Consider the following 21,610-nt stretch of genomic DNA (forward strand, 5'->3'; position numbering starts at 1 on the left):
TACCTGGGAAGAGTTTGATTCTGTGACTCCGGAAAACGTGGACAAGATACTGGGCAGACTGAGCGCGGCCACATGTTTATTGGACCCGTGTCCCTCCTGGCTGGTGCTGGCCTCTCGGGAGGTTACACGAGGTTGGCTCCAGGGGATTATAAATGCTTCCTTGAGAGAGGGTGTCTTCCCTGCCGCCTTGAAGGAGGCGGTGGTGAGGCCTCTCCTCAAGAAGCCTTCCCTGGACCCAGCAGTGTTGGCTAATTACCGTCCAGTCTCCAACCTTTGCTTCGTTGCGAAGGTTGTTGAGAGTGTGGTAGCGTGACAGCTTCCTCAGTACTTGGATGAATCGGCTTATCTAGATCCGTTCCAGTCGGGCTTCAGGCCTGGATACAGCACGGAAACAGCATTGGTCGCATTGGTAGATGATCTCTGGAGGGCCCGGGACAGGGGTTGTTCCTCTGTCCTGGTCCTATTAGACCTCTCAGCAGCTTTTGATACCATCGACCATGGTATCATGCTGCACCGGTTGGAAGAGTTAGGGGTGGGGGGCACCGTGTTGCGGTGGTTCTCCTCCTTTCTCTCTGATCGGTCACAGTCTGTGTTGACAGGGGGGCAGAGGTCGACCCCGAGGCCCCTTGTATGTGGGGTGCCACAGGGGTCGGTTCTCTCACCCCTTCTGTTCAACATTTATGTGAAGCCGCTGGGTGAGATCATCCATGGTTTTGGGGTGAAGTATCATCAGTATGCTGATGATACTCAGCTATACATCTCCACCCCGGACCACCCCAATGATGCCCTTAAAGTGATGTCCCAGTGCCTGGAGGCTGTATGGATCTGGATGGGGAGGAACAGACTCAGGCTCAACCCATCCAAGACCGAGTGGCTGTGGTTTCCGACGTCCCGATATAGTCAATTGGTGCCATCACTGACTATTGGGGATGAGTCATTGCCCCCCACGGAGAGGGTTCGCAACTTAGGCATCCTCTTGGACTCACGGCTGTCTTTAGAAGAACACTTGATGGCTGTGGCCGGGAGGTCTTTTTATCAGGTTCGCCTGATTCGCCAGTCCCTTTCTGGATCGGGACTCGTTAAATACGGTCGCTCATGCCCTCGTCACTTCACGCCTGGACTACTGTAATGCTCTCTACATGGGGCTCCCCTTGAGGAGCACCCGGAGGCTCCAGCTGGTCCAGAATGCAGCCGCGCGGGTAGTTATGGGAGCAGCATGGTGCTCCCATGTGGCTCTCCTCCTGCGCGAGCTGCACTGGCTCCCTGTGGTCTTCCGGGTGCGCTTCAAGGTCTTAGTTACCACCTTTAGAGTGCTCCATGGCTTAGGACCGGGGTACTTACGAAACCGCCTTCTGCCACCAATAGCCTCTCACCGCCCAGTACGCTCCCATAGAGAGGGGCTTCTCAGGGTGCCATCAGCCAAACAGTGTCGACTGGCGGCCCCCAGGGGGAGAGCCTTTTCTGTGAGGGCACCCACCATCTGGAACGAGCTCCCCCCAGAGATACAGAAGATTCCGGATCTGCGCACTTTCCGCCGTGCCCTCAAAACATTCCTGTTTCAGCAGGCCGGCCTGGCCTAACTTTCCCTTTATATTGCTTTTTGATTTTATTTTAAACTGGGATGTCTTGAATTATCTAGGACCAGAGTGTTTAGTATATTTTAATTGGTTTTTTTTATTAACGTTTGTATTACATGTATTTTTATCGTTCGCTGTTCACCGCCCTGAGTCCCTTAGGAATAGGGCGGTATATAAATTTAATAAATAAATAAATAAATAAATAAATAAATAAATAAATAAATAAATAAATAAATCTGCTTGTCGGCTTTGATCCCCACACACCCTGTGAGGTTAACAGACCGTGGCGGGGCAGCACCTTACTGGCTGGGGGCTGCCCAGCTTAAAGTGGGCAGTAGCTGCCCAATGAGGTACAATGACCTCTCCCACCAACAAAAGTGGCCCCTGGCGTCATGTTCTACGTCAATCAAGCAAAGACTATAACTGGTAACTGCCACTTCCCGTGTTGTTTCAATGCTATATGCAAAGCTGGAGTGTCTTCTCCAGAGCACGAGGCCTGGGTAGATTAATATGGAGGATAGACTGTTACCCAAGCAGCAGATCCCCCCTCTCCACATCGCTGAAATAGTCCAATGGAATGGCAAAACTGATACGATTAGTTCCAGCTGCATCGCAGGAGTTACCAGAACGTGATTGTACATAGTCACGAACTGCTTCTGGGACTCCAGCTCCGGATTTTGCCTTGGGGTTGACTCCTGAAGTCTTTTCCGGTAGTAGATATAGCCACAAGGCAGTGGAGGTTTGTAATCAGAGTTTTCCTTCTCCTAGAAGATGGTTTTGCCGTTTTATCTGCCGTTGGGGCATAAAGCCCTCTTCCGCCTTCAAAACAGTTGACTATCTTCTCCTGTAACCCTGGATAGGGGCCCTTACGAGGTGCTACCAGCCGGGCCAGCTAGACCAAGGTTTTTTTTAGAGAGGTATTACTCCTCTAGCACTCCTCCTCACTCCAGGACTCCTGCTCCAGGTTTTGCCTCAAGGTTGAGACTTTCCCATAGATGGGTATAGCCACAAGGCAGTGGAGGTTTGAGATTGGAATTTTTCTTCTCCTACCGGTCAATCTGGTAGTGATGGAGGCGGGTGGTTTGGAGAACTGGTAGCAAAAATCCCTCCCCCCCACATGCCCAGCTGAGCCGCACAATCATCAGAGGCTTTTTAAAAACTTTTAAAAACATTTTTTCTACAACCTCTTCGGATGAAAAAATGCTTTTAAAAGTAAAACAAAAAAGCCTCTGATGATCGCACGGCCCAGCTGGGAAAAAAAGAAAAAAATTCTTTTTTTCTTTTAAATGCCTCTGATGATCCAAGCTGAGTTGCCTGATCGGCAGAGACTTTTTTTCTTTTAAATGCCTCTAACGATCAGGCAACTCAGCTTGGATTGTCAGAGGCATTTAAAAGAAAAAAATGTCTCTGCCGATCAGGCAACTCAGCTAGGATTGTCAGAGCCTTTTGAAAGCATTTTTTTACAACCTCTTCGCCAAAAAAATGGTTTTAAAATTAAAAAAAAAAATTGGCCACGCTCACCCAGTCACATTACCTTCCACCACCAAGCCACGCCCACAGAACCGGTAGTAGTAACAAATTTTAGATTTCACCACTGCTTCCAAGGCTAGCGGACACCATCTAACCGTTTTTTCCCACACACACAGCTAACAAGACTTCCCACTTACACTCAATCAAACAGCCACTCTCCCCTCCCCGTAGAAACAAGCAGATTCATTCATGAGGTGAACTGGAGCACCTTCCTCCCTGCAGTCACATGATTCACTCACTCACTCAGACACCCCCTTTCCCCTTAAAACAAGCAGATTTACCCATGTGGAGAGCTGGAGGACTTTCCTCCCTGCACTCATATAATTCACTCATTCAAACAGACACTCCCCTTCCCCCCTGAAACAAGCAGATTTACCCATGAGGAGAGCTGGAGAACTTTCCTCCCTGCAGTCACATGATTCACTCACTCGAACAGACACTCCCCTTCCCCCCTAAAAACAAGCAGATTTACCCATGAAGAGAGCAACTGCCTTCCTTAGCAATGGAAATTCTGGTCCTAGTTATGGTCATAGGTTGAGGAGCTGTTGAAATTTTCACATATCTAGAGCAAAGGCACCTCCATGTAAGACACATTAGAATAACGCAAGTTACATCAGCTTCCATGGCCTCCTTGCTGGCAGACCAGTGCCATTCAACGGCTGTCATACTCCTTGGCCTTCAGACATTCAGTGCCACAGAGGTGAAGGAGAGGCAGGATTTGATATTTTATAGAAAAACTTTGGTACTTCTTGATGTAACATATTACATTTATGATTCCTATTGATCAGGCTCAATGTTCATGAAATATTAATCTACATGATATACTTTGCTTACCATGCTTTTTCTAAACTTTGCTGCTTTTCCTGGAGCTCTTGCTTCAGGCTCTCCACTTCCACTTTTAGCTCAATGTTCTAAAAAAGAACAGTGAAGAATCAACATAATCTACTGTACTGTACTGCTGGGTTTTCTGCTCTAGAAATTCAAATTCCAAAGTGAGTTGCTATTTATTTCAAACATATTTATAAAGAAATCATCCAAACCCATATTGGTGCAACTTAATTTATATTATAGTTTACTGTGTAATTAAAAATACCTTTCCAATGCTATTCATCAAAGCATTACTAACACAGAGAGAGATGCTTCCTAAATGCAAATATTCATTTATTGACAAGCTACAGAAAGCCTTCCTCTGATTTTTTTTTGGCAAGATGGAAATAGACAATACAAAAGTACATTGCAAAAATTACAAGTGTTTTCTCTTGTTCATGGTAGCCAATCAGAAACATTCAAACAAACAAGCAAAAACAATATACTTTACAAATCTTTGGTTGAAAGGAGATGCAGGAGTGTCATAAATTTTATGGATTTATTTTATTTTGTTTAAAATATTTATTTATTTTATTTATTTATGTATTTATTTTAAAGGTGGGATACAAATATTTTACGTTAACATGCAAATATATTTTTTCTATGTATTCTAAAATATCTAAGAGGGGTTAGAATCAACACTACAGTGGTGAAGCAGACTACCGAGCCATACTTGGCTGTAGACAGAGATGGAGTTGGATTGATTTGATAATAGTATTTTAAGATAAAACAAATTAGAATGGCCCAAGTATTTAATAAAAGATAGAAATAATAACTCCTGGCATGAATTTGTACGGAGGAAAAGTAAAATAAAGCTAGTGTTCCCGGTCCAAATTTCAGTAGATGTTATATTCCTAGCAATTAGGAATAGACAGAGGGAGGGAGGAAAGACAATTAAAAATAAACATTCCTTATGCCAGCTAAATGCATACTATAATGGCTTACTTACAACTAGGTGCTTTTCCTGCAGGCACCGATGAGATTTCCCCAGGAGTTTCAATCATGATTGGGGTCACAATCAGGTGACCAGATATCTTAGCTTTGCAAAGATAGCATAGGATTTGAGGGAGGCATTCTGGGCACTGGCTATTCATCCCAAACTGATCCCATTTCCCAAAAGGGGAGCATCATAATGACCTAATAGCAGTCCTCCAATAATTGAGGGGCTGTCATAGAGAGGAGGGGGTTGACTTATTGTCCAAAGCACCTGAGGGCAGGACAACAAACAATAGGTGGAAGATCGTTAAATAGAGGTCCAATCTATAACTAAGGGAAAACTTTTCTTCTAAATTTAACAATTGTCTTGAGAGGTAGTGATTTTCTGTAGATTACAGAGAATTAAGAAGGATTATAAGCCCTTTCTTCATTTGCATCCCTTTAATTAATCACCTGGTATTTAAGTGTAGCATCAAGTTTTTTATTGGTACCAATGAAAACATTTTAAGAGAAGACGTATACAGAAACTTAAGACATCTCTGCATATAAATCACTGCAGCTAAGTAAGAAGAAAATAACTGACTTTCTATATGGGATAATGCATAAAATCACAGATATGTGAAAATATTCTCAGGTTATTAGATCTAATCCGGTTCGCTATCACTTTCAAGTACTGGTATGGAATGTCTGCAGTCTTGTCTAAATTTAAGAAACTTAGGAGGTCAAAGGTGGAGAGAGAAATCTGATATATTTTTTTTAATTTATTTTTTATATGCCGCCCTTCTCCGGAGACTCAGGGCGGCTTACAATGCGTTAAGCAATAGCCTTCATACTTTTGTATATGTTATGCAAAGTCAACTTATTGCCCCCACAAACCAGGTCCTCATTTTACCCACCTTAGAAAGGATGGAAGGCTGAGTCGACCTTGAGCCTGGTGAGAATTGAACTCGCAGTAATTGCAGGCAGCTGGATGTTAAATGCTGCCTTAGTAGGAGGCATTAGCCTCCTACGCCACTCAGGCTCCTATATAATGATATAATGTAACATTGATGACAAACATCATATTTCTAGCCAACTTTAATGGTATCATGGAGATGCTAAACAGCACATTTGCCTGACAACAAAGTAGAACTACTACTCAAGAGATCAAGCGACATCTTAGCACTGCTCTCTGAAATCATTGAAAAATTGTTTGTCCAATATTCAAATAGCCCTTCTAAAAAGATATTTTGGTTTATGCTCTCAAAAGCTGATGAGAAATCAGAAAGAAGAGAATCAGAAAGTCCATCTCCTCCATTTTTTTCTGTTTTCCCCCTTTTCTTTGAGCTGTCTATGTATCTATAATGTGTTAGAGCTCTTAGTAAATAATTGGCAAATATTGCTAAAACAACACTTTTTTGTCACTTTTTTTCCTGAGACAAAGCCACTATATGTGATACCACTTTTCCTAAAGACTGATAAATCCCATGCCTCCATCATAAACATCTGATTAAGTAATCCAGCTATTTATAATTTCTCTATTTGAGAACAACAAGCCTTTGGCTGGCAGCTCAGTACCATAGCAGCTGCTCCTGCTTTGTCAACAGCAACTGTCAACATCATGGTAACCTTTCTCTAGCAGAAGATGATTACAAACTCTTGATACAAGCTCTTATTATCAAGATGTGAAGCTGTATTATACCTAGTTAATACTGATCTATTGAATCAACAAGAGTCTATTTTGATGGGTGGTGATTTTGAGTCTTTCCTATTCTTGGATAGTAAAAGATTTTTCATCCTTTCCCATTGGTATTAATTTCCATACTATAAAAATAGTCCATGTATTGTTCCCTCTTATGTCCTAATTTATCGCTTATCCTTGATAAACATACTTTCTCAGAAAATTTTAATGGAGAATTTTATCCAAACTTTTTAGTAATTCATATATTGTATGACCTTGACCTTGAACTTTTTATAAATTTGATGCCTTCCTAGTGTGTCCAATTATAACTTCTGCTGTTCTCCAATTACCATTAGTCAATATCAAGGAGACCAGGGATTACAAAAGTTACATTTAAATATATTATGAAGACACCAGGTTGAGAAGGTTGATCATGTTAGACCACTCATTTCTATAGCTGTTGATACTTTTTAAAAATTCAAAAATATATAGTATTGTCTTCGTTGATGCTCCAAATTTTATTCCTCTATAAAAGGGGTACACAACTGTGTTTGCCACGGGGTCACATTCACCAACTGTATCAAAAACATCTGATGAGATAGGTAAAGCAGCAACAATAGTAACATTCTTTGTGCCATGCTCCCAAAGTGAAGAAAGTGAAGCATTGCTACTTTTTCTCCCAAGATCAAACTGTAACTCAGACTAAAGAGCACTGAAATAACCTCCTCCCAGAATGCCTGCAAGTACACAAATACTACTTTCTGAACCACCATGCCCCCCAAAAGTATTCCAGAAGTCAATACATTCTTGACCATTCTTAAAAGTTTGTTTGCATAATGAATTGAGGGTGTAGTAGAAACCACCCATTTCAAAGCAATAAATTTCAAAGCAATTTTCACCATTTGTATTCAAGCCTCCTTTTCTGCCTAGATTTCCTCAGAAAAACAGGAAATCCAGTTCATGTTAACCACTTGTTTGTTTCTGCACTCCATAATCAGATTGGTCATTGGTCATAAAAATGTCTGAAAAATGGTCATGTACTAGGAACACTGTTGCATATCTGGGGAACCCCTTTTCTCTTTTGAAAAGGAACATTTATCACTCCAGGAACTTTTATATCTCAGAGGACAGAGCATTGACTAAATGTTATATTTGCACTCTTTTATTAGTGCAATAATCTGGGGAAACAACCTTTTAAGCAGGTGAAATGCAACCGGTTTGGACCAGTTCGGACAAACCAGTAGCAATGACGGCGGGTGTTCGGAGAACTGGTAGCGATGGCAGCGTGAGGCTCTGCCCACCCACCCGTTTGTCATTACTTCCTGGTTTTAACCAGGAAGTAACCTGTTTTTTACCCTCTGTGCATGCACAGAAGGGTTTGCGAATTCACAGAGGATCTGCACGCGTGGGGCCCATGCATTTCCGAACCAGTAGGGAAGGTAAGTAGATTTCACCCCTGCTTCTAAGGTTTGAAAAGGATAAAGATAATATAGTTTGCTGCAAAATTCTGTGGAGGAAATGGAAATGATGCAATGTGGAAGTGCCCAAAACCTAATATCCATACTAGCAACAGGCAAAAAAGGAAAGAACGTTCTTCCCTATTTTCTTTTTAAAAACTACCCCACCATGCCATTTAAGCTTGGAGAAATACTTTCATTGCTACTAAGTGAACATTTTAAGAGCATCTTTGAGTGAAGATATTATTGTGCATCATTCTCCTGGTAGATATATCTCCTGGTAGATTTCTTTGTAATTTGAAGTAGAACTTCAATAGTTTTTGATTCCTGATATTTTAAGAGTAGGTTAACTGATCTTGAGGCAATGCATTATCTCTAAGTCTCAGTGTTCCTCATTTGTAAAATAAGTATTAATTGTATATTTTAGACTTTTTTCAGCTTTGTATATAGTTTGAATGTTTGCATTTCATGGCATATTGAATCCCAAATGAGCCAACCTTGTTTTAGCTCAGTGTGTGGTGAGAATGCACCTCTGTGTTGGGTTTGTGGTTAACTGTTATATCATGGTTGACAATGGGTATCTGTATTGTGCAAATTGAGTCCGACATCTACATTAGGCTACATTAGTCTTTCAGAAAAAGGTGTGTGTGTATATATGTATGTGTGTGTGTGTGTGTGTGTGTGTGTGTGTGTGATATATATCAGTGTGAGGTTTATTGCATGCCACAGATTTCTGAGCCTTTATTTGTATTTAGCTCTAGTTGGCAGAGTCAGTATTCTAGTAAACAATCAAAATAGGCCACACAAACTTGAAGTCTGTCTGTCCTTCATTCTACCACTGAATGAATAGAGAATGTGCCCCCAAACAAGTCTGATTTCTTGTAACAGCTGCACATTACCAAGAAAATCAACAGTGACCGGCAAGCTATCTTTCAAGAAAGCTTTTCTACCATTTCTGACCTTTATGTGGAAACTCTCAGATCTAAGGAACATCAGGATTTCTTACCACAGCTTAAAAGTTATTATTTCAGCATTTGAAATACTGAGTGGTCTCCCCAGTATTTTAAGCAGTAGAGTGTTTTTTATGCATCCTTTTATAGTTAATTTGTTGAGAAAAGGTAGAAGAGCAAAAATGTTATGAAATCTATTAATGCAGAAATATTGGTTAGCCCAAGTCTGCCAAGTAATACTGCACATCTAAACTACATAACAGTTTCTTTCAGTGAACACCCAGGTGTATTCATCAGCTGTACTTTAAAGCCTTACTTTCCATCAGTAAACTGCTAATTAAGAAGTCATCTTCAAAAATGTTTTATTTGCCCAAATATGCTATTGTATTTTATATTTTACTGTTGACACACTATTAAATGATATCACTTTCCAGGTTCAAAGTGAACATAAATTACTAATGTTGTTTGATTTAATTACCAGCTAGGCAGATTATACTGATGATTTTCATGCTATAGGTAAAAGTAGTTATAGGCATATTTAATACTGAGAGCAAGTGGCATCATCACCCCATCCTCCAGTCCCGATAGGACCTGGGTGTACTCATTAGAATTTATATTCTAAAATTCATTGTAACAGCATTGCTTAAAAAAGCACTAAAACGTGTGAATTTAATTCTACAAAGTTTTTTTTTTCCTGGAAACACAGTATTACTCACTAGAGCTTACAAAATATATGATAGGCCAATTGTAGAATATTGTTTAACGGTTTGGAATCCTTACCACATATCAGATGTTAATACCGCCCTGAGTCTCTGGAGAAGGGCGGCATATAAATCGAACCAATAAATAAATAAATAAATAAATAAATAAATAAATAAATAAATACAATCGAGCGAGTTCAGAAGTACTTTACAAGAAAAGTTTTGCACTCTTCTGCCCATAATAGAATAACTTAATGCTACTAGGCTTAAATTCTTGTTTTGCATAGTTTAGAACTGCAATGATTGCAATCAGATTTAGATATTGCATACAAAATTGTACATAGTAACATTTTACTATGTACAATTTTATATTTAAATGATTTTTTTAGTTTAATCATAATGTAATGCATGCGAACAATCACTTTAAACATAATGTAAACCACTTTAAACTTAATTGTAAAAAAATATATTTTTGTAACAGAGTTGTCAAAGTCTGAAATATCTTACCCTATTCTGTTGTCTCAGCTATTAACTTTCACACTTTTAATTCCAACTTAACTTCTGTGGACCTCATCCCATATTTAAGAGGTCCGTAAGGGGGCATGAGACCTGCACTAGCATGCCTACCCTCCCTGCCACATTTTAGTTCCTTTTGTTTATTCAAATTTGTAATTTTTGATGAATAAATAAACAAACAAACTGCCAACTCACCTGCCTGTAGATGTCCTCCCTATTGTCTTCATACTTTTGTTGTATGCGCTCCTCCAAAAAGTAGATGCGCAACTTAAGGCTGAAGTTCTCCTTCTTCAAGTCGTTGAGGTGCTGAGATAGTGTACGATATCCATTAGACATGTTTGGGAATCCATGGGGCGAAAGTCTTTTCACATTCCTTTCACTCCAATAATATTGTGAAGCAAAAAATGCCACGGAAATGGCTATTCTTGTGTAGGGGAGGTTTATCACAAAAGTGAACTCAACCTTTCAATATCAGCTGCACTGTGGAACTAAAAGCCCTGCTCAGTGCACAAGGAGTCTAAGAATCACTTGCTTTTTTTATCTCAGGGAGGTATTTAAGAAATTTCTGGCAGAGACTCTCATGGACAAACAGACACATGTTCAAGTGGCGTAATTTGAGATAAGGATTGCTCTGTAACTCTGCTGATACTTCACAGCCATCCCACACCAACTGCAGGAGATTAATAAATCTGAGAGAAATAGCTAATTTGGCAACTAATCTTTCTCTTTAGGACTATAGGCAGACAATGACTGCAGCAGGTGTTAAGAAGGTAAGACAAAGTACAGCATCATGACAGAGGACAAGAAGAATAGGAAGAAGTCCTCAAATTCCATTTCTGTGGACTAACTAACAAGCATTAAAAAACAGAAGAAACTCAAGTGAATCTCCAAATAAGCCTGTGATTTGGGTTGGCAACCATGTACGTGGTGGTCAACAAATAAAAGAAACAAAACCCAGAATATTATGGGGCTCTGAGGTGCCATTCTCTGTTCTGAATTATCTGCTTGGATTGCTTGGTGTGGATTAACAACAATATCTCACAGCTCCTTAGCCTTCAGGAAACATTCCAGCTTTGCAGCCCAAATTATATAATTCTTCTGTCCCAAACAAGGCAGAGAGCTCTCCTTAAATTCAACAGCAGCCATCCTGCAAGCCTTCTCTGCCTTGTTTCTCCTTTTAAACACAGGCAGTCTTGCAGCTTAATTAGAGAGTTCGTTACAAAATTCAAATCCAGAAAGCACACACAGGCAGACTGATGCAGCAGGATTCATTAACTTCTTTATATACATAATAACACATGAAGTAAATTTACAATACCAACAGCCGATTTCTTTCAACGTGGTAGCTGTTACAAGCAAAACACAAGCAGAGTACAGCAGACTAATTTCAGTTCTCCAGCGCGCTGCTTGGAGAATCCAAATGTTGGAAGTTCCTCAGCTTGATTGCCAGACTGGGTGAATGTTTCTTTAAGAAACGTCTTTGGCCACTCCTCCCTTGCTTGGCTAAGCTCCAGTTCATTCACTCAGTCAAGCAAGAGACTGGTTTTTTCCTTGGCTCTGGCAATTTGGCTGAAGAACTTGCAAAATTTGGTTTCTCCAAACATCTTTATTACAATTTCCTTCGAGCGGTGATCTTTGTGGACAATCCAGCTCTGATATTGCTGCGGTGGGTGAGTACACCCTGGGGATCTGCCAGGGGGCTCCCCTCCGTTTGCTTCTTTGATTCCTCGGAGCACTACCTATCAGGCAACTCCGAGTGACTATCCTTGCCGCCGGCGGTTGTGTTGGGGTCTGGATCACTGGAATTACCACCTCCGCCTTCCACAATTCACAATCCACAAAATTTGGCAGCCAGGAGTCCCTGCGTGGATCGGCAAACTCCTTATTGTCGGTTTCGCTTTCTCCTTTCATTGCGGTGCTGGGCGGCCTGAAGGAGAGCTGCGCGCCTTCTGCTTACTTATCTGACTGCCTCTTCGCTTTACAACGGCGCTCAGCGGCTAGATTCGAGCCGTGCACCATTTTGTCTTTGTTTATTGCTTTCCGCCATTAATCTGACAGGAGCGCTCGGCGGCAGCAGCACTCAGCGGCTAGGCTCGAGCCGCGCGCCATTTTGACTGATTTATTGCTTCCTGCCATTAATAGACGAGAGCGCTCGGCGACAAAGGCGATCGGCGGCCATTTCGAGCCGCGCGCCATTTCACAAGGCAATTTGACAGAAGGAGGCTCTCACTCAATTCCAGCCTCCCGCCGCTTTTGAGACTGTTTCTGCCTCCCACCTGGGCTTTTCGCTAGTGCCTTCGGCAAGTAGTTTATTGGCCTTTCTCCAGCTCTCACACAGTTTGTGAAGATATTATTTTAAATTTCTGTTGCGAAGCAGCATTGGGGTGTTGTGACACCTTCTTGGCCACCTTAATTGCTGCGTGTTGGTTGACCTGCCTGTAGGAGCTGTTTCTACTTCGGTTGTGGTTCCTATTAAAAAATAAATAAAATTCAAATTAATTATTCACTGATTCCTCCATTCATCAACTATTCCTATTAATTGTTTTCAATCACTTACCTGTCTGCATCCTCGCGATGGCTGATTCTGACATCTCATCTGAAATTGAACAGGTCTACAGTCCTCCTGAGGCCAGGAAATGATCAAAGGCGCCTGCCAAGACTTCCAAACAGCGTGATGTCAGGGCTAGATCTGCAAGTCCTCATCCTACCACTCGTTCTGTTGCTGCAGATAGGGCTGAGGAACGGAAACGCAAGGCCTTTGAGAAACAGTATCTTCTCGCCCAACAGAGGGCTCAATTGTCTCATCATCAGATGTCTCCGGACAGGCCTACTCCAATGACTCAGGATCATTCAGTGGTTATTCAAGGCCCTTCGGACGTCCAGCACCTTAGAGAGGCTGCCTTTCCGTCCGTGGTTCCAGGTCCCTGTGTTCCAGTCAATAAACCTCCAGGTCGGTCTGCCCCTGAGGCTACCTTTACTCCTACAGCCGCTGGTCTTCGTCCATCGGAAGGCCTTCAACCTACTCTCTCTTGGGACATCCAGGACCTCGTATCTCAAACTATGTCTCGAATTCTGTCTTCTGCTCCTCTCCAAGGGTCTCAGATCCCTGTCTTGGTGCCCCCCCGGCTCCCTTGTACGGCGATCCACGCCGTTCCTATTTCCATTGTCCAGAATCCCTTCTGACTGAGGACTCCCCCTGGGAGGAGGAGGAACTTGAAGAGGGGGAATTGTCTGATGACGAGGACCTAGCTCCTGAAAGACCTTCATTTACGGGACTATTCCGTCCTTCCATGTTTAAGTCCTTGCTCCACAAGGCCAAGACTACCACTAACATGGGATTATCATCTTCCCAGCCATCTCAACAGACGGATCTGACTCCTCATGACGATCTCTTCCATCTGCAAAAGCCGGATCAGGATATTATTCCATGCCCGGAATTATTCACGGATATGGTCCAAAGATCGTGGTCCCAACCCGCTTACATTTCTGCTTCTACTGGCCTTGATAAGCGGTTATACTGTTCAGATCCTTCCTTGCAGGATCTAATTCACTTGCCTTCGGTGGACCCCCCTGTGGCCCAGCTGACGTCATCCTCTGTGATTTCCAACGATGTCCTAGATGGACTCAAAGCTGAGGACAGGAAGGCTGAGCTGTCTCTCCGCAAGACACATCAAGCTGTGGCCTGGGCCATCAGGTCGGCTACGTCTACTTCATTTTTCGCTCGCGCATCCATCATCTGGTTGCGCCAATTGCAGGAGTGGCTCCCGCCGGAGGACAGCAGGCTTCATCATGACATAAATAAAATCGTGGCCACCACTGAGTACTGTGCAGACGCATCCTTGAATGCGGCTAAATTTTCTTCTCGGGCCCTTGTCTCCAATGTCACCTCTTGGCGTCTTCTTTGGCTCCGCCACTGGAGGGCTGATCTCAAATCAAAGTGGAAGCTGGCATCTGCTCCCTACAAGGGTTCCCTTCTCTTTGGAGATGCCTTAGACCCTATACTTGTGGAGGATAAGGATAAATGAAAGGTTATGCCATCCTCTTACAAACGTCATGATAGGAGATTTGCTCCTTATGCCCACAGGCAGCCCTTTCGGACTGACTCCGGGCCCAGCGGGTCCTACTTTTCCAGACAGTATTCTCACGGAGGAGATCGGGTCGCTGAACGACCTACCTACCGTGATCGGGGCAGAGGTCAGCCTAACACCAGACACCAATACCGTGGGACGTCCAACCAGCCATTCCGAAGGGGCAAGTGACTACACCGCACAGCTGCCCATTGGAGGTTGTCTTCTCCACTTCTTGCCCCAATGGGTTTCTTCTACAACAGATGCTTGGGTTCTCCAGACTGTGAGGTTCGGCCTTACTTTGGACTTCCTCTCCAGCCCTCCGAACCGCTTCCTTTGATGCCCGATTCCGGGCAACCCGGAGAAGAGAGCGTTAATGGACGCAGAAATAGAACATCTGCTCGACATCTGCGCCATCGAACCTGTGCCGGTGGAACAACGGGGATCCGGTTTCTACTCACGCCTGTTTCTCATCCCGAAGTCTTCCGGGGACTGGAGAGGGATTTTAGACCTGAAAGTACTCAACAAGTTCGTCAGATATCCCCACTTCAAAAAGCAGTCACTCAAGTCGATTCTGCAGGGCGTCTGATGGGGCGACTTTATGACGTCAATTGATCTCAAGGAGGCTTACCTGCATGTCCCGATCTGTCCTTCACATCGACGTTTTCTTCGGTTTGCCTACTCCAACAGGCATTTCCAATATCGGGCCATGCTGTTTGGCCTCTCGTCCACCCCTTGGACCTTCACGAAGTTACTGGAGACCTTGGCGGCATCCTTGCAACAAGTCCCCATCAGGGTCATGTGTTATCTGGACGACATCATCATCCTATCTGCCTCTTGAGATCAGGCTGTAGACGATCTCAGGACCGTTTCTCATCTTTTGCAACAGCACGGGTTCTCTCTGAACCTCGACAAGAGTCAGCTCTCGCCCACCATGCGCATTCTCCACCTTGGAGCTGTCATAGACTCGGTCAGTTGTCGGGTTTTTCTCTCTCCCGACAGGATTCACAGCATTCGTTCCTTGGTGACCCAGGTTCTGTCTCTCAGGTCCGTTCCCTTGGTCACCTTGTCCCAACTGCTCGGCAAACTAATTTCGTGCATCTCAATTGTCTCGTGGGCTCGTCTTCACAGTCGTCCTCTTCAATGGTTCCTACTGCCCTATTAGAGATCCCTCTGAGCGTGTTCGAACATCACGGTGGTCCTCCCAGTGGCAGTACGGTCGTCTCTGAGATGGTGGACCTCCCTGTCCATACAGAGGGGATCCTTCTTTCTGGAACCCAGTCAGATAATTCTAATGTCTAATTCTAAGTCAGTTCGGCTGGGGCGCTCATCTGCTGTCATCGGTTGCCCAGGGCCGCTGGTCCACTCGGGACTTACAGCACGACATAAATTGGTTGGAACTATGAGCAGTCCACCTCACTCTCCTTCATTTCCGAACATCTGTAAAGGGGCGTCATGTGCTAGTCCTAACAGACAATACAACAACAAAAGCCCATGTCAACAGGGAAGGGGCAACGCGCTCCAGGCAACTGATGGAAGAGGCGATGAGAATGCTCCTTTGGGCGGAGAAGACCGTTCTCTCCCTGACAGCCGAGCACATATCCGGAGTTGAAAACGTCATGGCAGATTGGCTCAGCCGGACTCAAATAGATCAGGCCGAGTGGCGCCTAGATCTGGCTTTGTTCAGGGATCTATCGGAATGGTTTGGCCTTCCAACAGTCGACCTGTTCGCAACCCAACTGAACGCCCAACTTCCCCGATTCTTCTCCCGGTTTCCCTGTCCCGGAGCAGAAGGTTGCGACGCACTTCGAAGCGAGTGGCCTCAGGGCCTGCTCTACGCCTTCCCCCCTCTGCCGCTCATCCCTTGCGTGATTCGCAAGCTGTTGGAGGAGAAGGCGGATCTCATCCTGGTCGCCCCCAATTGGCCGCGTCGCCCCTGGTACGCGGACCTCTGGAGCCTTTCGGTGGAGCGCCCCTGGCACATTTCCAATGACAGGATATCTCTCAGCCAGGGGGTCATCCTGCACCCAGACCCACAATGGTTGCAGTTGACCGTCTGGCATTTGAGAGGATCTGCCTGAGGAAGGACAATATCCTGGCTAGCGTGATCCACACTATGCAGTCTGCCAGGCGTGCTTCAACAAACCATATCTACGATGCCACCTGGCGCTCCTTTTGCACCTGGTGTTCCAAGTCCCATCGGGATCCCACAACAGCATCTCCCTCTGATGTTCTCGTGTTCCTGCAGGAAGGTTTGGACCGTGGCCTCGCTCCTAATACCCTGAGGCGTCAAGTGGTGGCCCTTAGCACAGTTCTGTCTTCTGTGGACGATCGACCTTTGACCCAACATCCCCATATACGGACATTCTTACTGGGAAAATCCAATCTCTGTCCTCCTACTATCCATCAATACCCAACTTGGGACTTGCCATTAGTACTTTCAGCCCTCATGTCACCTCCCTTTGAGCCACTGGCTTCTATATCTCTTCGATGTCTGACTCTCAAGGTTGCCTTCTTAGTGGCGATTACTTCGGCGAGATGGGTGTCTGAGCTGGCGGTTCTATCTGTACGACCCGACCTTTGTGTTTTCCATCCCAATAAAGTGGTGCTTCATACGGATCCTTCCTTTCTACCCAAGGTAAACTCTCTGTACCACCGAGCCCAAGAATTGATTCTACCTGACTTTTGTCCGGCTCCAAGCCATCATCTTGAACACCAATAGCATACCTTGGACGTTAAGAGAGCTCTCCATAGGTACATCAAGCGGACTGCTTCTTTCCGTAAATCCGAAGCCTTGTTCCTGTCTTTCAATCCTTCTACATTGGGCATGAAGGTTTCATCATCCACAATCGGTCATTGGATCAAAGCCTGCATCGTAACAGCGTATCGCACCAGACGGACTCCTCTACCGGGGAGGATCCTCCCTCACTCTACCCATAGCGCAGCCATTTCAGCGGCTTGGGCTACTCAGGCATCCATCCTTGACATCTGTAGGGCTGCAATGTGGACTACCTTGACACCTTTTGTTCGACATTACAAAATTGACTCCTTTGCATTGGCTGAAGCTTCATTTGGTCGTCGAGTACTACAGTCTGTCCTGGCTGTTTCCTCCTGGGATGACGCAGCCTCCCACCCTACTTCTGACTAGCTTGGGTATATCCCAACATTTGGATTCTCCAAGCAGCACACTGGAGAACGGACGTTGACTTACCTGAACGTCCTTTCTCGGCGTGCTGATGGAGAATCCAACCCATCCCTTCGGCTGCTTCTGGCCAGGACTGTTCTGTTTTGTCTCTTATTGTTTGTTTCATGACAGCACCATCTTCTGTTGACCTCGTGAATGAACTGGAGCTTAGCCAAGCAAGGGAGGAGTGGCCAAGGACGTTCCTTAAAGAAACATTCACCCAGTCTGGCAATCAAGCTGAGGAACTTCCAACATTTGGATTCTCTGTCAGCGCGCCGAGAAAGGACGTTCAGGTAAGTCAACGTCCGTTCTCAGCGCACACACAGAGCTGAGCCATGCCCAGCCTCCTTCCAGTTTCAGTGTCCAATTTTGCACAGACTCAGAGCTGAGCCATGCCCAGACTCCAAACTGTTTCATCTCCCATTGACTGATCTGTTACCATGCCTATTCGTTGGCTGACCTTGTTACCATGTCTTCCCAGTCATGAATATTCTGATACTCCTTCCTTCATGACTGGAATAGACATAAATCCAACTAACTAAATACTCTTCCCATGGTGCACTCCACCCAATGGTTTGGTCATTATGTCTGCGAAATTGTCCTCTGAAGAACAATGAAGCAAGCTAATCAATTTACATTTGATGGTTTCCCTGACATTACAATATTTAATGTCCACATGATTTCATCTATTCTTTACTCTGTCACCTGCTGCCATTTTAATGCAGGGGAGCATTATCCTCATACACTGTTACAGCTTCATTTACCTTTATATTTAAATCCTGTAACAGCTGTACATACCAGGTTACCTCTGAACAGAGTTCAGACAAAGCAATAAATTCTGCCTCCACAGTTGAAATGGCTACAGTTGTTTGCTTCCTGGACTTCCAACCAATTAAAGCCCCTCCAAACAGTACCACAATCCCAGGATTGGACTTTCTGGTTTTTACATCATTTGCATAATCACTATCAACATAGCATTTCAATTTTAATTCTTCAGAGACCTATATTTGAAGACCCAAATTCACAGTTCCCTTCAAATACCTGAGAACCCTTTTTACATCCAACCAATGCAATTGCATTGGTGCAGCAGTAAAGCGACTCAAAATGTTTACTGCACAAGCTATGTCTGGTCTGGACCACTGTGACAGATATAACAGGCTCCCTATTGCTGATTGATATATCTCTTGATCACAGGCTTCACTTTCATCCTCACCCAAACTGTTATGAAAATCTGTGCTCATAGGTGTTGGAGCAGTATTATAATCTTTCATGTTATGTCTCTCCAACAACTGTTCAATTTTTCTTCTTTGACTGAGAACATAACCACCTTTCTCAGTCTTTTGTATCTCCACACCAAGATAATTTTGTATTTTTCCCAAATTCTTTAGTTCAAATTTCTTCTCTAACTTATTAGCAAATTCTTTTACCTGTGATACATCCTTTGCAATGAAACAAAGATCATCCACAAATGCTAATAGTTGACAATCCCCACCTTGTAACTTTCCAGTGTATATACAATCATCAGCCTTGCAACTCTTGAACCCAAGACCTTTCAATGCAGTATCTAGAGAGATATTCCAATTCCTGGCTGATTGTTTCAGCTCATAAATGGCTTTGTTCAATTTATACACCATGTTAGGCCTTTTGCTTTCATACCCTGGTGCTTGAACCATGTCAATTTCCTCCTCTAATTCTGCATTGAGGAATGCCGTGGTTATATCAAAATGCCAAATTTTATGGCCATGTGCCACTGCCAACACTAGTGCCAGCCTGATGCTTTCACTCTTTACTATAGGCACAAATACCTCATCATAGTGCACATTTTTCATCTGTGAAAAACCTTGTGCCACTAACCTTGCTTTATATTGTACCTCATTATTGGACAGTACTTTCTTTTTCTTCTTCACTTTTCTTCACTTACCTCCTGTGGCAAAGTCATAGATGTGAACACTTTATGTTCATCCATGGATTTCATTTCTTTGTCCATGGTTTCTTTCCATTTTATTTGTTCAAATTTAGGTAATGCCAATACTTCCTTATAGTTTCTTGGCTCATACCATACATTACATACCTTAACTTTACTAGCAGAATACCTGTCAGGTGGAATCCCTTTGTTCCATCGCTCTGACCTGCGTGGCATTGACTGCTCCTGTGCTTCAACCCTCTCTTTCTTCATATCTTTTTCAGCTTTTTCAGTTTCTCCTCCCTGAACGCTGACACCGTCACTAAGTTAGTTACCATCACTAAGTGCGTTACCATCACTAAGTGGATCATGTCACTAAATGAATCGTTCCATAAATTTGCATCAATTCTGTTCCAATTTTGTCTGCAAAACTAGCAGACCTTGAAATGACTATTCTTTTGCTCCCATCTCTAAAGCGATAGCTTTTTGAACCTGGCTCATGGCCCATAAACCTGAGCTTTCTAGCCTTTGGTTGTCCGTTTCTTCTAATTGCTTTTGGAATATGCACCCACGCATTGCTTCCAAAAACTCTTAAATGTGCCAGAGATGGTTTTCTCCCATATAGCACTGCATATGGAGTATCATTAATAGAGGAACTTCACAGCCTATTAATTAAATAGATAGCAGTCAACATGGCTTCACCTCAATACGACCTGCTCAGACCAAAATCCTCCAGCAGTGAGTCCTTCATTGTTTGTAACACTCCATTCTGCCTCTCAACATGATCTACAGGCAGGATGGCATGCCTTCCTATGGGATAAATGCAATAAGGCACATTCATATTTCTACCGGCATCAAATGAGAGATGTGCTGATATGGATATGGGGAAAAGTGAAAAGGAAACATTATATGAAACTGCCAAGTTGGGTTTTGCCCATGGAGGCAACGATTTACCTGAATACATTGGATAAAAAAAGATGATAAGATATAAAGAATTATTAGATAGCCAGGGGAACCTTAAACCAAATGAAGAATTAAAAGAACAGGATATAATTATAGACTGGTGGCCATACCTGCAGACACAGTTGAGATACAGAAAAGATATGGAAGAATATGGAATCCAAGGGGCACCACAACAATTGGACCAAATTTTGACAGGCAAAGAAGAAAAATTCATAACAAAAGCATTTAACTATTTGTTGGAGGTAGAAATGAAAGAAGAAATAGTGAAAGGTCCAATGATAGCATGGGCACAAAATATAGGCTGTAATATAAAATTAGAGGAATGGGAAAAATTATGGAGCAAAAATTATATGCGGGAGGACACACTCTGGACTTGGTTTTTATCTCTGGTCAGTGGTGGAGTGGTCTGGATATAGGGGATATAGTTACTGAACCCCTATCATGGTCGGACCATTCTCTCCTGAGGCTGGACTTTTTGACCGCTGCACCCCACTGCAGGGAGGTGGAACCGACCAGGTGGTTCCGCCCCAGGTGCCTGATGGATCCTGATAGGTTCCAGAGGGAGCTTGGGCCAATTCCTGAAACTCTGGCTCACGACTCGGCTGAAGATCTGGTGGCTGGGATAGGACGGCCGCCAGTGCTCTGGACCGAGTCGTGCCTTTGCGGCCTCTGACCCGACGCCGAACCTGCCCAGCCCCTTGGTTTTCCGAGGAGCTGAGGGAGATGAAGCGCCGGAAAAGACGCCTAGAGAGGGGTTGGAGGGCTAGTTGCTCTGAATCCGACTGAACACTAGTTAGGTCTCATATTAAGTCCTAGCTAGTGGCGATAAAAGCGGCAAAGCGTAACCACTTTTCCGCTCTTATTGCATCGGCAGATAACCGCCCAGCCGCCTTGTTTAGGGTGACTCGCTCCCTCCTACATCAGGGAGCATGGGAAGACCCCTTGCAAGGGCAGGCTGAGGATTTTGCACAGTATCTGCATGATAAAATCGCTCAGATTTGGGAAGGCCTGGACTCTGACTGGGTAGATCCCGGCAGGGTGACTGAGGCTGGTCTTGAGAATGTTACCTGGGATGAGTTCGACCCTGTGACTCCTGAGGACGTGGACAGGATTCTGGGGAGGTTAAACGCAACCACATGTTTATTGGACCCGTGCCCCTCCTGGCTGGTACTGGCCACCCGGGAGGTAACACAAGGTTGGCTCCAGAGGATTATAAATTGTCTCTGAGTGAGGGTTTCTTGCCTCCCGCCTTGAAAGAGGCAGTGGTGAGGCCCCTCCTCAAGAAGCCTTCCCTGGACC

At 44.1% G+C, this 21,610-nt stretch overlaps 1 protein-coding gene across 6 annotated transcripts in view; it reads right to left on the minus strand.

Moving 5' to 3' along the window:
- The window catches only part of PDE4DIP (phosphodiesterase 4D interacting protein), a 336,964-nt gene extending 326,240 nt beyond the window's left edge, over positions 1–10,724 (minus strand). For 3 of the 6 annotated variants that reach the window (XM_087891191.1, XM_087891188.1, XM_060690199.2), the window contains exons 1-2: positions 10,390–10,702; positions 3,942–4,018 (exon numbers count right to left, since the gene is read on the minus strand). In XM_087891191.1, the coding sequence (XP_087747317.1) occupies positions 3,942–4,018; positions 10,390–10,530 (218 nt within the window). In that variant the 5' untranslated portion in view covers positions 10,531–10,702. Of the gene's footprint in view, positions 1–3,941; positions 4,019–10,389 lie in introns of all 6 variants that reach the window. The other 3 variants (XM_087891187.1, XM_087891190.1, XM_087891189.1) reach the window with 3 other exon arrangements.
- Between the last annotated feature and the right edge of the window lie 10,886 nt (positions 10,725–21,610).

This window comes from Pantherophis guttatus, chromosome 3, assembly GCF_059756535.1.
Source record: "Pantherophis guttatus breed Tessera chromosome 3, ASM5975653v1, whole genome shotgun sequence".
Classification (NCBI taxonomy): domain Eukaryota; kingdom Metazoa; phylum Chordata; class Lepidosauria; order Squamata; family Colubridae; genus Pantherophis; species Pantherophis guttatus.